We start from the raw sequence: 15,265 nt of genomic DNA, 5'->3' as shown, positions 1-15,265 counted from the left end.
AAAAACCTTTAGCCACCACTTTTTCCCGGTTCCCCCCGCCGGCTTGTGTTCCAAGGCCCAGCAGGGGCCTACCTGGCTCACAAAGCAAGCAAGCGAGAATAGCCACAGGGCAATATCACATTTGCCTGCGGTTTTCCATGGCCTTCTAGATTCACAGAACAGGTGGCACATATGAGGGTTCCAGCAAGACTGCCAACAGCTCCTCCCCATGTCACGGGTTTGGCGCTAAGCCCAATTCAGAAACTTTACACCAGCCCTAAGTTAGGCAGGAGGCTGCCTGAACATTGCTGGGAGGCCCTCGGGCAGCCTGGTAGGGGCCATCTACAGCCCCCTTGAACCCTGTTGTCCCAAGTGGTGCAAGAAGGTCTGAGGAGAACATTTCCCCTCCGGTTTCTCCACCTCTAACTTTCAAACCAAATCTTCCAGTTACTCTGGGAGATTGTGCACCTGCCAGACACGCAAACATATCTGCCTAAATCTCATTTAGTTTCTGAGCTCTCAACATCTTCCATTACTGCCTTGGGAATTAAGACACTTCTCATATCTCTTAAGACCAACTTCCACTCAGTGCTGTGCAGAGACCTTTCTTTCCATACCACTATACAGAGCCTTGCATGTTTATACTGGGCTGCAAATTGGTTGTTGCAGCCCAATATAAACATAAATGAAGACATTCTGGCCTTGTGTACCACCAGTTTGAGTTTTTGCTCTTGAGAGACGCAGGAACTTCAGTGTTTGCAGTCAAATCAAATCTGATTTAACTGACAGTGCTAATGGAGGCTCAGCAATTCTGCTGAGTATTCCGGTTAAGTCACCTGCATGGGTAATTCAGAGGTTGTTCAGATGCCAAATAAGCTTTTCCCTAAGGCACAGAGGGAGGAAAAAAGGAGCAAAACCCTTGAAAAACATCTGCTTGTTTCCAGTTCCTCTTGTCAGTCAGGCTTCTTGCCAAAAGCTCGTTAAAGGTAATTAAAGGGAGGAAAAAGTGTATGATCATATTTATTATGTAGATAAAGAAGTTTTGGGGGTTTACATTAAAAAAAAGAGAAAGAAAAAAGTGTTGATACCTCTGCTTCTTGTAGGGTCCCATGGTTCAAGCATACCATGTCTGGACACGTGATAGGAGAACCACAACCTTCTTGAATTGCCAGCTGCATGTACTGTCTTAGGCACTAGAAACAAGTAAAGAAACGCAAAAAAAAAGAAGTTACAGCCCAAATGTTGGTAACACACAGATGCTAGAGATGCTGCACAGCTACCACCTCCACTGCCTTAATTGGCTGTCCTGAAGCTCCTGCACACAGAAAACATCTATTATTATAAGCGTGAATGCTACAAGTCATTACATTGGAAAGAATGCAACAAAGAACAATTAATTATGCATGACTTCATCTGCCAAGCATTGCGTTTACCCAAGTCAGCAAGTCAGACCTTTCAGTGCTAACAACCCCTATGCTCTGCTAAACCGGGACTAGAGGATTTTTGGGGGGGGTAGTATCTTTCATCCTAATTAAACAGGCTTCGCTCTTTTGTCTTTCCTCTTGTGTTTTTAATTCAGACTCTCAGCCAGCAGTCTCCATTGTAGGAGACCTCATTTACAAGAAAGAGACTACTGTTCTCAGCTGCATAAAAAGGGAAGGGGGTGTATAACCGGGTTAGGAGGTTATAATCTGCCCTAAAAGATGTACAGCTATCAGTTCTTTCCCTCCCTCGCAGCCCGCCTAAGAAAACAGGTAATTTCCATGGTTTACAATGATTTATCATCAGCCTCTAGTCTATTGAGCAGGAGTTCAAAGTCCATTTCCAGTATAGAGGCCTTCTTATGAACACTTCCAAATTGAATACTACCCCCCTTAAATCCTCCAGTCCCGGTTTAGCAGAGCGTAGGGGTTGTTAGCACTGAATGTTACACAAAAATGGCAGGCCTCCCCCCACCAAAAACCTCTTTTCTCCCCACATTTTATCAGGCATGCCAGTTTCAAATATATTCAGCTTGTCTTTTTAACACATACTATAGAGTCTTGAGTAAAATCATGGCATAGAACTGGTGCAATGGACCAGAGAACAGTGCTTGAATTGTATCTCCGAACTGCACAGGTAGGTAAGTGAGCTTATTTCTAAATCAAACAAAACAACCAAGTCTCCTCAAAATAATGACAAAGCGCACAGTCAATTGCAAATCACTGTTAACAAAATAACAAACCATGGATTTCTGGCAGATTTTGGGATCAGCTTGCACAGTTTATTGTAAATGAAAACCAACATATTTTACAAGCAGCAGGACTGTTGCAGCTTTGTTCCCTACAGATTTGTATTTTATGCGCACATGATAAACCTCTCCTCCTCCTCCTCAGTACTGCTGGCTTCTTCCCTTATTGCCCCATTAATTTTCAAAAAGTATGTCAAAGCATAAGGTCTTTGAGACCTCTGTCTCTCTGCCAACTTTCGGAACAGGTGCTGAGTTCAAAAGCTGCTAGGTGGGTTATGGGGAAATCACAGCCTTTCAGAGCATCAACTCTGGTAAAGCCCTGGGGCTCTTCACAAACTGTTTTTCTAGTATTTATAGGCATTTAACATTCAAGTCAGCATTAGTTTGGACTGTTCTGAGAAGGCCTTGCATATTGTGCTCTGACTGAAGAAATTTCCTCATTTGTATTTTTATTGGAAAGCTGGTACGCTGTTAAATGTCAGGATAATTACGACTTTTACAAATGGCAATGAGGTTTCTTTATTATTCTGTCTGTCTCTCTACTGAAACATCAATATCCACATGTTTTGGTTAATTCTGATGAACTATACGGAGATATTAGTTCTAGCAAGTAGAAGCAGATTAACTTAATGCCATTTTAAAGGAGCTTACTTTTGATTTGTAAATATTTGAAGTGTATTCATTTAGAAGATCATAGGGGTATAACCTAAATGGTAAGTTTTAAATATCTAGCTCATTAAGCACTAATGGATCCAGATCCAGCACACACTCCTATAAGAAAGCAGCAGAGCAGGCTGTAAGAAATTGCTGGTGCAAGTATCATGTGGGAAGTCAGGGAGATACTCACAGGTGAGGCGCAAAAAAGAAATCCTGTCAGTAACTGAAGGCACTATTAGCTCCCTAGGGAGTATCAGCCCAGATTTAACCAGGAGCTACTCTTTTGTTATTCAAGAAGTCTCATTGCCCTGTCCCATCTCCTTGCCCACCTCTCCCAAAGTCATCTAGGCACAGTGCCTACGGAAGCCAGTTTAACCACCGGATCAAATCACCCCACTAGCAGCTCCTTCGCAGAGCAGTGAGCAGAAGCAAGTACCTAACCACAGTGGTGCCTGGGAGCAGGTACCCTACACCGGAGCTGCCAGGGCCCTGCCCACATCTATTGCCACCATCCCTGTGGGTGGCACAGGGAAAGCCAAAAAAGTGTCCCCAGAGCCCAGGGTGGCTCCCAGTGCCGTTACCGATGCGGATGGAGACTGTGGGTGACCCGCTCCTGTAGCCCCACGTTCATTAAGCACCTGGCGTTGCCCACATGCTTCAGACCACATCATGGGAGAAATGGGGTATCAAGCGCTCACTCCCTGCACAAATTTCCTCCCTGGTTTGTGCCTGTACCCAGCCTCCACCACGAACAATGCAAAGAGGAAATTCTGCCCTCTGAGTCCCTTCCCCAAAGCCTGCACGTGCTGCAGTATGTTGGGTGCACTTAGATACGTGGCTGATGTTCCAGCAGACCCACCTTACATCTCACTCCCTCTCCTCATGGGAGACCTGATCAAGTCTCAGGGCAGCATTTGGGGAAAGGGGAATGCTTCCCTCCCACCCAAGTATTTAGTTTGCCTTAATTCGTCAGCAAGCATGGGAGAGCAACCCTTTGCTTTCGCTAAGATCCTGGCTTCCATCTCCTCTGTGGTACTGCCTGACAGTAATTTGTTTTGACAGTATGGTACAGTGGATCTGTATTCTGGGGGCAGCTCAGGTCAGCCAGTTAGAGAGGCAGGACAAAGCCTGAGAAGTTACTGCAGACCTAGCAGCAGCCCAGAGGCTTGTTCTTAATTTAGACTTCCAGGACAGAAGCTCAGAGCACTGACTATTACCCTTCCATGCAAGGATGAGCCTGAAGCTCTTAAGGAGCTTCAATCTACAATATGGATTTTGCAATCAGTTTCAATATGCACTACCTAAATCATTATGGGTAGCAAGCCAGGAGAACAGAGGTTTACTGAGGACTGCTAATGCACCTGGATTCTCCTTCTCTTCTAGCTCACTCCTTGGTTGTAGGTGATGATAGGTGAGCAACCAGAGCCTTCTGCAATACTTTTAGAGGCTGCTGTGCTTTCAGAGGGTGACTTGGAGAGATTTTATAATAGGTTTGTGCAGTGCCATGGATCTTCAAGTGTTTCACAGAAAACCTCCCTGTTAAAGAGTTTTTATAGATATTAAATCTTTTGCCTTGATTTTCTGTGCTTGGAGAAGGTTCTGTGGGTGCAGTTCAAGAAGCTGATGGAAAAAAACTTAAAGGTGCTGGGAAACTCAAAGGAAGCATTTAACATTTACCACCGAAGGATTAAGCTTTTTACCTAAGTCTTAACAGGTTTTCACCTGTTTCACAAGTTAGCATCAAAGAAATTTTAAAATTTTAATTTTAAAATATGCCTTCACTTTAACAGTAAAACTGTTTTTAGAGGGGTGTTACTATTATTTACAGCTCAGCTACTGATTTAGCTACTTACTTGAAAAGTGGCAAATAAAAGTATCTGAAAAGATGTACAAGCTGCAAATGTGATGAAAAGAGGATTCAATGTCTATATAATGAATCATGACTGACCTTCTCAGCAGTATGTCCTCCCACACTATGGAGAATGCATTATACAGACATAAAATGGTAAGACTTTTCGGGCATTTTGTCTACAAAAATGAGCAGTATCTCAGTTTGGAAAACTGCACACACTATATACGCTACTTAATTGTTCTACAAAGTGGAAGTAAGATCAAGATACTCAGCCTTCCGTGGTGTTAGAGTTCCTTGAAAGGATCTTAATCCTGACATCCAAGAAATCAGGATGTCTCAACAGGTCTCAGGTCTGAACAAAACCAGGTCTCAACACCCTCGGGCTACGCTCCCCCACCAATTTCCCACAGAGCAGTGACTTACAAGCATGGAGAGCAGTCAGTGGCTGGAGAAGCCACACCACAGGACCTGTGGCTTACAGTGAGAGTCATACCATTGTCTTACTCTCCATGGCCAGAGCAAGTCATCAGCAGAGACCTTCATAGCAGCACAGTGAGGTTTCCATGAATGTGTCACATAGTCAAGGCAGAATGGTTGAGGCAACAGGCTCAAAATCTACTGAGGTCTTGCTGAACAGATTTGAATCCTGCTGACTGCAGATGAAATTGGAGGTTTGGCTCTATTATGTTTACCCCTCAAATAAATGGTGGAGACCAAACCAAGGAATTTTAACTTCCATACCTGCAAGTGTACCCTAATCAGTTACGTTCAGTTTACTCAGATTTTCCCCACTGAGCAACTGTACCATGTACGTATCTGTGTTCTGGAATATCAAACAAAATCCTGATGCAATCAAGCAAGAGGGACTAATTGAAATGTGATAAGGTAATTCCATCAGTAAAACTCAGTACACCTAACAGAAGGTTTCGGTGCTGATCTAACTTTGCCAAGCATGTTTTGCTCCTGCTGTCAACGTCAGCGGAAAGAGTACTACAAGTAATTTTTTCTCTGCCTGAGATTCATAATGTATAATGAGACCTTTTTCAAATAATTTGCTGTCTAAGCATTTGGGGGCAAGAATTTTTTTTTCCTCTTATGCCACTTTCGTCTTTCAGGCCATCACCTTCCTCTATGTAACAAAATAAGGTTAACATCCATTTACATACTTCACAAAATTCAACTCACGAGTATCTAGTAAGTTAAGGCCTGTAAAGTACCTGGACCAAATTATCATAGTACATGCTTTATCTTTTATCTTGCAGGACTTGTAAGAAAGATTACGATTTAGGCAAATCTAGCCCAATCTAGCAATGCACAAACTAATAATATAAAAAATTCCTTCTTCAGTAATAAACACTTCCTCAAATCTTAAAAAGTGTTTGCTGTGATCAGCTGCGAGCCTCAGGAGCAGAAAACTCTGTTCAGGCTATTAATGGTTTCTTCATTTCAACACTTCTCCTACATGCTGCTCTAACTTCAACTTTCTTTTTTCCCCCAAAGCATATTGTATGGAGGGGATTTTTAATGTGGTGACCAAAAAAAAAAGTCTGTTTGGCCATGTATTTAATCTGCAAAGGGTCCATAACAGTGCTGCACTTTAACATAAGAATGAGTTCAAAGAATAATTTCAGCATTATGTTGCCAGGTAATGATGTGACAAAGGCCCTATATCCCTCTCACTGTGAATTCTTATGTTTCTATTCAAAGCCATTTTCAGATAGTCTCTGTACCAGAGACAAAAGATGGATCTCGGTCATTCCCTACGTACTGCTTTTTCAAGAGTCTTGACATGTTCTGTTACCTTGCTCATCTCCCATCTGCATGGGAGCTCTTCAGCTCCCTAAATGCTGCCTCATTTGTTTGGATGCGAAGGCATAAAAGGAAACCACATATGTGACATGACAAAACTGAACAGGTAGTTTTATTAAGAAAGATGGAGGAATGGCTAGGAAGAAGAAAGAAATGGAAAGTGCTGGCCATTTTTCCTGTCAAATGCCACAGACCACTGTGCAGCAGTTGATACAGAATAAGTAAGGGTATTTGTCTTCAACTGAATTGCAGAAAAGGAAAAAACAGATCTACAGTATTTCTTAACCACTACTAGGGCATGATCTACATTAAATATGAAAACGCAAGAAATGATTGAAGGCATCCTGCCAAAAGAAGAAGGTCTCTCCTACTAATGTGTAACTTGAAGACAATTTCAATTTCAGAAAAATTAAGAAAACCCCAGGTTTCCATATTAAAATCGGTGACACTGATTAAAATGTTAAATCTCTGTTCCAGATTTGTCCTGAAAACTGTATTGGTTTGGGGTTTTTTTAGCCTTAGCCTTTTTACAAACTCAACATTGGCAGGGGGGAAGACTGTAAATGGAAAGAAAACAAATTTTCAGTTGACATTCCAGAGTGTCTTATGATTGAGAACAGACCAACAGATAGGCATTTCGGTTTTGTTTCAGTTCTGGGCAGTGTTTATGTACTTTTTACTCAGTAAGATACAGCTTTAATATCTTTCTTATAATTTACAAGTGTTACCCATTCTTCAGTGTACACAAGACTACACAAGACAGAGTAGTCTTATAGTGATGCAGTTTTCTATGGAATATGTAGTATTATTGACTCTGGTGAGACAGTTCATGTCAGAAGTCTAAATTTAACCACCTGATCCACTCAGCGTTTAATCAATTGTGTACTCAATTAAATATACCTGCCCCCACAAACCAAAATACAAAACAGTACTCATAGTACTTATGACAGATCTACATAATGTTTAGTAAATATGTTCATCCTTGTCATGACATCTGCACTTCTGCATGTTCAATCTCTAAAATGGGCCAGTTGCTTTCAATGTGTGGTAATCCAGCTCCTGGAATCTCTCAAGTATTTCTCAACAGGTCTTAAAACTAGATGAATCAAGTCTATTGGCAATTAGCTTGAAGGCATCTGCACTGCACTTGTAAAAAAATGTGAGGCTTTTCCAATTAAAGAAAGTTTTTAAAAAGTACACCGCAGAAATAGCCATTTATTAATTTCTCAGAGATAAACTTATGATAGGGACAGTTTAAAGTGAAAAACAAAAGTCCAGTAAAACATGCATTTGTATTGCCCAATCTATATTTTAACTGCTAAGGACCAGATGCAGTGACAAATTAAGTTGCCTTCAAATAGATAGAAGATCAGGCCACATAAGAGCCTTACTGAGAAAGATACTTGAAAGAAAGTGAAAAAATACATCCCTTTGACCTCAAATGGCTTACTGTCATCTCGTGGCTAAGTAGAAGGGGGGGAATAACATCACTGACAAGCATTTTATATCACGACCAAGTGCAAACGTCAAGCAAACATGACAATGGGCCAGAATATGATGGCCTCCTGCTGCTCTACAAGCTGATTTTTTTAGGAAATCTTTCAAGGATATATGAGAAATATATTGTCATCAGCTTTGTCTCAACAGATCTTCCACCAGTGATGCTAGATTTTGCTCAGATACACGGCCTAAAATCTGTGTCTTAAAGTTGGGAAAGGTTCCTGGTAATTGTTGCCATGAAGTGGTACCTCTATACAGAAAAGGACCAGTGAACAGCACCAGAGAAATTCACCCCAGCAAAACAGAACCGGCTGCAAATACCATTTCTCTTGCAAACAAATCTGCGTCAGACCACACCTGGCCTTACCAACAGCTGCAAAACAGACATGACCATGAGACCACACCTGGCCTTACCAACAGCTACAAAACAGACATGACCGCGAGGCTTATGTCACAGGCTGGCTCAGTTACTGTGGCACTCTGAGGCATTGACAACTTACTTCACATCTGTTTCTTAATTTGTTAAATGGAGATAACACCGACTTCACCGATGCAGTGCTGTCATTAAACATGTTAGTTCCCTCTTCCTCACCTGCCAGCCCTTGGCCACCACCCAGATGATGCTGCCACCTCTTCAGAAACATGTAGCCTCCCTTCCTAAATAGTAGCATCCATCAAAAGGCAATAGGTACATTTGTGCCCTTTTGGTACCCCCAGTAACTCTCCCTTTGGTGTGACTCTGCCCAGAAATGCATGTAGGAAGTTCTTAAACCACCTAAACTACTATTAAAGTGCTATGTGTTCAGTGCCAATATTAGCAGGTGTGGCAATTTTGTGTTTTATAACTTTAAAACAAAGCTTTTCTGAAACATTTCAAGTGTTGAGCTGGGGGGGGGAAAAAAAAAAGTCAAAACTTGACAGCTTGCTACCTGTGGGTGGAAGTGGAAAACAACCTGAGGTGAGCTTTATATAAAATAAGCAGGTCATTGCAGCACAAGGTCTATTTAGGAAGAGGAGAAGGTAGTGTTTTGGTGCAGCCATGAGCACATGCTGCTGTCTCCTAGAATGGGGAAAAGAGGAGGAAGAAGAGGGGATCAAACCCCTTCTTGAAAATTAGCACAAAGAAACAGAAGAGATACTAAAACCCAATGTTGGCTAGATAAAGGCAAATCCAAATTTTCCCTCACTCCTAAGTTTTACTAAGTAGTCTTTCACTGGAGTATTCATGTACATTTTCTCCATTTAGCATGCATCCCATGCTCTTTGTAATCTGCCTCCTCCTTGTCTTTGATCTGCTCGGTCTCCTCTGCTCTGAGGCTTTTCTGCCCATGCTTTTTGCTGATGATGCTGATCCTTCACACCAGTTTGTCTGCAGTTCTCCAGTGCTCCTCTGCACAAGCGATCTGAGGCTTCACAGCACTCAGGACAAAATGTCAATATTTAGCCACCCAAAGGAAGCAGGGCAGTGCACAGCTGCTCTTAAAAAGATTAAGAAAAGCAGAGGAGCCTTAGAGTGTCCTGCTGGTAAAGTGCAACAGATAAACTCCTGTTTCTAGAAGGGTTTCCCCTTCCCTCTAGCAAAAGTAGCTGGCAGCAGCATGTGAGCCCCTCTCTTGGAGGCTGCGGTCTCCCAAGGCCTGACTCTCCAGGCAGGCAGCCGCCCAGGGCACCAGGCTGTCAAGAGCAGCAAAAGAGCCTTTTTCACCCATGTCTAGCCCTGGCCTTGCTGTCACACAGAGCTACAGCAGAAAATCTTGTTCTCCCAAATGCCTTCAGATCACCTTCTACTTGTAGAATAGCCAAGACAGCACAGAAGCTACCTCAATGTTGCACACTGACGTCTCCTTTTAAGGTTGCATGAAGTTTAATCTCATTGAGACCGCATTGTCTCCACCAAAATAATAAACAGGTGGATCATCATGGTATTTGTTTTGCACGTTTTGTAACTCAGTTACCTCACAAACTTCTCAGAAGTACAAGACCCAACAAAGAATTTGCTTGGAAAAAAAGAAGGGTGACTCATGCTAGCTCTGCATAAACATGTGCTGACAACACAGAAGCAAATAGAGGAAAGTATCTTCTGTTTTCAGAGTTTGTTATATGTTGTCTTAGACATCTCAAACCCTGTTCCAGTATATAATACACAAGATGGATATAAGCTGCTGCTTGACGTAAATAGCAGCAATGCCATTTATTGCTCACCAGGCTCTCATCAGGACTCTGAAATGCTTAGGAGGAGGGGGAAAAAGAGGACAGACAAACCCAAACAGAATTGGTGTGCAGGGAAGAAGCTGACACCAACTTTTTTACTGACTCCAAACTCATGTCTTCTGTAACAGCACTGCACTGGTTCCCTTCTGTCATCACTGTCACCAGGGCAAGCTTGCCACACCTGGTAAAAGCCCACCTCCATGACTGCTTACAGGCTACAGACTTGCACCGAGTCCTCCACAGGGCCGTTAGCATTTCCAGTATTACTGCCAGTCCTGCACTCCTCACTACTGTGTAGGGTAGTTTATGCTGTGCCAGCTACCAGGGCATATCTAGCAAGAAGCAGCGAGGTGCCTGCGATCACACCATTCATCATCTCTCCCAGCTGTTTTCCCAGTTTCAGCCAGGTTTTGAAAAGGCGGGAGTCTCCAAGATGTATATTTTCCAGCCAGCCTAATGAGTGCCAAAGCCTGGCCAACACCCAGTGCCCCCTCCAAAGGCAAAGCTGGGAGGTCAGCCTGCCCGTTTCTGGCACTACCCTGCCAGAGCACTCCTGAATCTTGCCTGAGTGAGGCACCACTGGAGCTATCTGGGGGAGGAAGGAGAAGAGCAAAGGATACAAACATGTAGGAAAATTGACTAGAAATAAGTGTAATATTCAAAATATAGCTTTGTAAGTGTATGAATCGGGATGTAATTAATATTAGTTTGCTTTGGACCCAGATATAAGTGCACTAAAATACTGTATTTTGTAACACACTGATGGTGTAGCCACTCACAGTATATAATTATTTTACATACATATGTAAGCATACGTTACATAAGCGATGTGACCACCACAGGGGCAAAAACCTGTGCAGTTGCACAACGGGCGCATCCAAGGAAGAAAAAGTTGCAAGGCAACAAGGTAAACATAAGGGACTGCAGATAGGAAGGACATCCCACCAAATATACAAGAAGGATGACTGGCAAGACAAAAACCAACATAAGCAGTTTCAGGAACAGATGAGATCCCCTCCCCTTTAGGGAATGGGGCATGCAGCTTAAGCAATACATATAGTGATGAATATATATATGTAAGAGTGTGCACCACAGCATGGAACCCCACAAAGATTTTATGGTATAGGAAATGACCTGAATAATATAAAGTGCAGTCCTCTCAAACCTTTGCAGATAAAATACACCTCACATCTCTGCCCAAGCCTCTTCAGAGATCAGTCTTTCATTCAAAGCCAATATAGTCCAAACACAACGAAACAAAGCCATCAGGTACACTATAGCCGTTTCCAAACTCTGGGGTTGTGTAAAGGTGTGCTTTAGCTTACATTTCAGTGGAGTCTTACGCCAAGTGCAACAAATCTTGAGAAATACAAGGCTAATGCCTCTTCAGACCTGACTGCACTACCAAGTAAGATGGCAAGTGTGTTCTGCAAGCAATCTGTTTTTTCTTCTCTGAACAGAGAGAGTAAAAATGTTTATAGCTATTTGAAAAACTCCTCTCTTACTAGCAACATTCCACCAAAATGCAAACATACACCTTCTTAAACACAATTTACTTACTTTGGCTAGAATACAGCCTTAACGAGGTATATAATGTTTATTACAAGAGTTTCTAAGCTGCAAAAAATAGCTGTACACAATTCTAACTCATTTAAATTCCTTGGTTTTACAGGCTATAAGTGAAAAGGTTTTACAGGCTACATCACCCCCACAGATACCTAAATAGTAACAATTTCCAAATATTTCCACAGCCAAAAATGCTGTAGTGAAAAACAATCATAGATGCAGAATCGTCATTACAGTTAGCAAAAAAAAAAAAAACAGAAGACCTGTCGTGTAATTGAACAAAAAATTAACACGACTGACAGTTTCAGTAACAGCAATCCCCCCATGCAAGCCTTGGCACTGAGGAACCCTGTGGCAAGGTGCTTCTGACACTGCTCTTTGGAGGCTGCCCAAAGGTGCAACTCATATGACCTCCCAGAAACCACTCTGAATTCAAAACAGAAAGCCATATAGGCAGGTTAAAAGTTTCCAGAGTCCCCTTTGTTACAGGTCTACACGTCTCTGTTGCATCAGCCCAGACACGTCCATCGGGAGGATGTTCAGGCAGGCAACAACAGCCAGACAAAGAGTAGACATGGAGCATAAGCACAATCGAGACATATTATGCCCACTGAAATAAATAGAGCATGTCTAAAGGCTTCTCCCAGCTGCTTTCAGCACTCACTCATGGCAGGCCCTTGGTTCAAAGTCAACAAAGTTTGCGCAGATGCCAAACAACTGTGACTGTACTTTCCACTTCACTGTCATGGCACTGGAGAGCCAAGCTCAGAGCGGATGCTCTTCCCGCTACCGGCCAGGTAAGAGGTGTATGCACAGGGTGGTAGTTGCGGCACCAACAGGGGACAGGTGGGGACAGCAACATCCCCAGCCATCACAGACCTCTCCCTTTAGCCGGTACCCTGGATGGGTAGAGAGCCCAGCTCTGCCTGGCACAGTCCTCAGCAGTCCTCCCTTTCCCAGGGGCGATAGGGTTACTCAGCCCAGCTAACACTGAGGTTAATGTGCCATTAATGATAATAAATCAATTGCCGAATACTTGGAGAAGAGTGGGACCACTGTAAAGGTATCAACTTCTTAATTTTTTTTTTTTATTTAAAGCATTATCTTCATACCTACCTGTTAGGTATGTTCTCACACCTAAATTTTGTTCACAGGTTTGGGTTTTTTTGGTAAGTTTTGTTATAAACTGAAATACAGAAATGTTTTGTGGAAGTCGGTATGGAAAACAAACTTCATCAAGTTCAGGCTGAAAATGCATATTAGTCAATCTTATGCCAGTTTCTTGAAACACAAAGCTAGATTCTTATCCCACTTAGGCTACCCTGAATTCAGAGTAAGTGAAGATACTCTCACTCAAGCTGGCTTCACAAGTATCAGATTTCTTCCATAAGTTCAAACAATCAAGGGCAAAACAAACATACTTGCTTGATGCTTATCCACAATTTGTTGTTAAAAAATAAAACCAAGCACATTTATTCTGGAGTTAAAAGAAACAACATCACTCCAGTGGCTTCTGACCTGTTTCCAAAGTCCATTAGTCAGGTACATCAAAGTCACTATCACCAAAGAAACTGGGTCCATTTTCCCATGGTGACAAAGAGACCAGAAGAGTACTAATATCTGTAGGGTTTTTATCAGCTCACTCAACCACCGCCTTTATCACTTCCACCAGCTTTATTTGATCTGAATTTGCAGGACAGAAAGTCCTCACTGACAACTATAGGCAATGCATGACCTGGGCAACATCTCTGCAGCACAGACTGAAGATACAAAGGTTCAATAGGCCACAGTAAATTTTTGTCTAGGTTTTCTGATTGCCCTTAAAAATTACATACAAGACCTAAGAAGTCTCTGAGTACTCAGAAAATGATAAAGGGGAAACAAAATCTCACACTTATCCTATGATGTTTCAAGATTTACTTCAGAAAAATAAATACTGGATTGCATATAGACTGCGTATGTTCTCTGACAGTCTTAAAATGCATGGGTTTTTTCCCATTTTCTACTTGGATTTATTATTATTTGTCTGTTAGAGTTACAAATTATCAAAAGCAGAATGCCAGAGAAGTCTTTTAATTAAGGCAAGACGGACTAACACCAAATGCTCTTTAGGAAAGCATCTTCTAACAGCATGGATAACATACACTTCTTGTACAGGACAAGCAACCCCATCTCACACTTCTGTCTATCTCCCATGACCCTACTCCTGTGACGTAAAGGTGGTGCTACGTCTTACCGATGTACAAAAGATGCAGCTGCATTCCTGAAGAGTGGTCATCTTATCCAGGGAATATTCGCAGAGACATAGCTTGCAAGTGAGCAGGGGCTCCAGAGCTAACTCTCCTGCTTCCGACTCATCAGCTGTCATGGTGTGAGGACAAGGCTTCCCAGCAGAGCCCATTCACTCATTAATGGTCCACTCACCCTGAAAAGAAAAATCAACAGCTGAAACATCCTACAAGCCATGTAGTCACTTCTCATTGACCTGAGAATTTATAGCTCAGGTCTGTAAAAGCACCTGCACACCCAAATGTACTACTTTGGCATCTTGGCGCCAGTCTCACAGTTCAGGCCATTCAAAATTTACAAAGAAGGTGCCTGAGAGCCCACCTCCCCAAAAGGCCTGAACTGGGTTGTGTTCTCAAGGTGAACATTCACTGTGTTGGCACAAACAGTCAGGCCATTTATCACCATATATAAAACAAACAAAACAAACCTCACACAGATGAGACATCACCTATCTTTATATGCAACAGTATAGTGGTCAGACCCCGCACCAAAGTCCTAAAAACAGTGATCTGAGCTGGGACAATGAATTCTTAATTAAAAAGTAAACTGTGTTCACATGTACATATATATATATATCACTGTGCCTTCTCAAATGAGTTTCAGAGTCATACCCCTCCCATCCCTATGAATTCTTTGGTCTTCATTGCACCCACACTGTTTCAATGGGTGTCTCCACTCCCATTTTCCATTCCAGTTCATGGCTCAGGACCTCTCCTGGGCAGTGCAAGGCAATAACAGGCACAGATTCCCACTTCCTAGGCAAGCACTTCAAACATTTAGCCTGTAATGTAAGTGGTGGGTACCACGAACTCCACTTTCTTCATTGTTACTGAGATAGTCCATTGCAAGAGGGGTGGCAAAGGTATCTAAAGCCAGGAAAGGGTTTCAGATTGCATATCCTACTTCATATGGGGCTGGAGCTTAAATCCAAGCGAGTAACAGTATTCCATGTGCAGTCCTCTTTTCTGCATTCCCTTGACTATGCCGGAGAGCTGCCTGCTCAGGTCTGTAGCTTTTGTCCATCCCACTGTGGCATCCAGCTCTTCTATCTATTTCATAGGGTTCTTAGGCATCTAACTGAGGTTTGTGAATCATGAAGTAAGTGCATTAGCACTTTGACAGGGAAATGCTCAGAATAGCCATGTTTCCACCACACATTATATCACAGCAGT

The 15,265-nt window shown here is 42.5% G+C and overlaps 1 protein-coding gene across 1 annotated transcript in view; it reads right to left on the bottom strand.

The window, feature by feature from the left end:
- Positions 1-14,299, bottom strand: part of RNF144B (ring finger protein 144B) — a gene marked incomplete at its 3' end in the record, with an annotated part of 31,225 nt that extends 16,926 nt beyond the window's left edge. Inside the window, exons 1-2 of the mRNA XM_082014908.1 lie at positions 14,041-14,299; positions 1,068-1,172 (exon numbers count right to left, since the gene is read on the bottom strand). Of these exons, the coding sequence (XP_081871034.1) occupies positions 1,068-1,172; positions 14,041-14,205 (270 nt within the window). The 5' untranslated portion in view covers positions 14,206-14,299. The remainder of the gene's footprint in view (positions 1-1,067; positions 1,173-14,040) is intronic.
- Positions 14,300-15,265: the final 966 nt, after the last annotated feature.

Source organism: Phaethon aethereus (genome assembly GCF_964289735.1).
Source record: "Phaethon aethereus genome assembly, chromosome: 2".
NCBI lineage: Eukaryota > Metazoa > Chordata > Aves > Phaethontiformes > Phaethontidae > Phaethon > Phaethon aethereus.
This window is presented reverse-complemented; position numbering and strand designations above follow the sequence as displayed.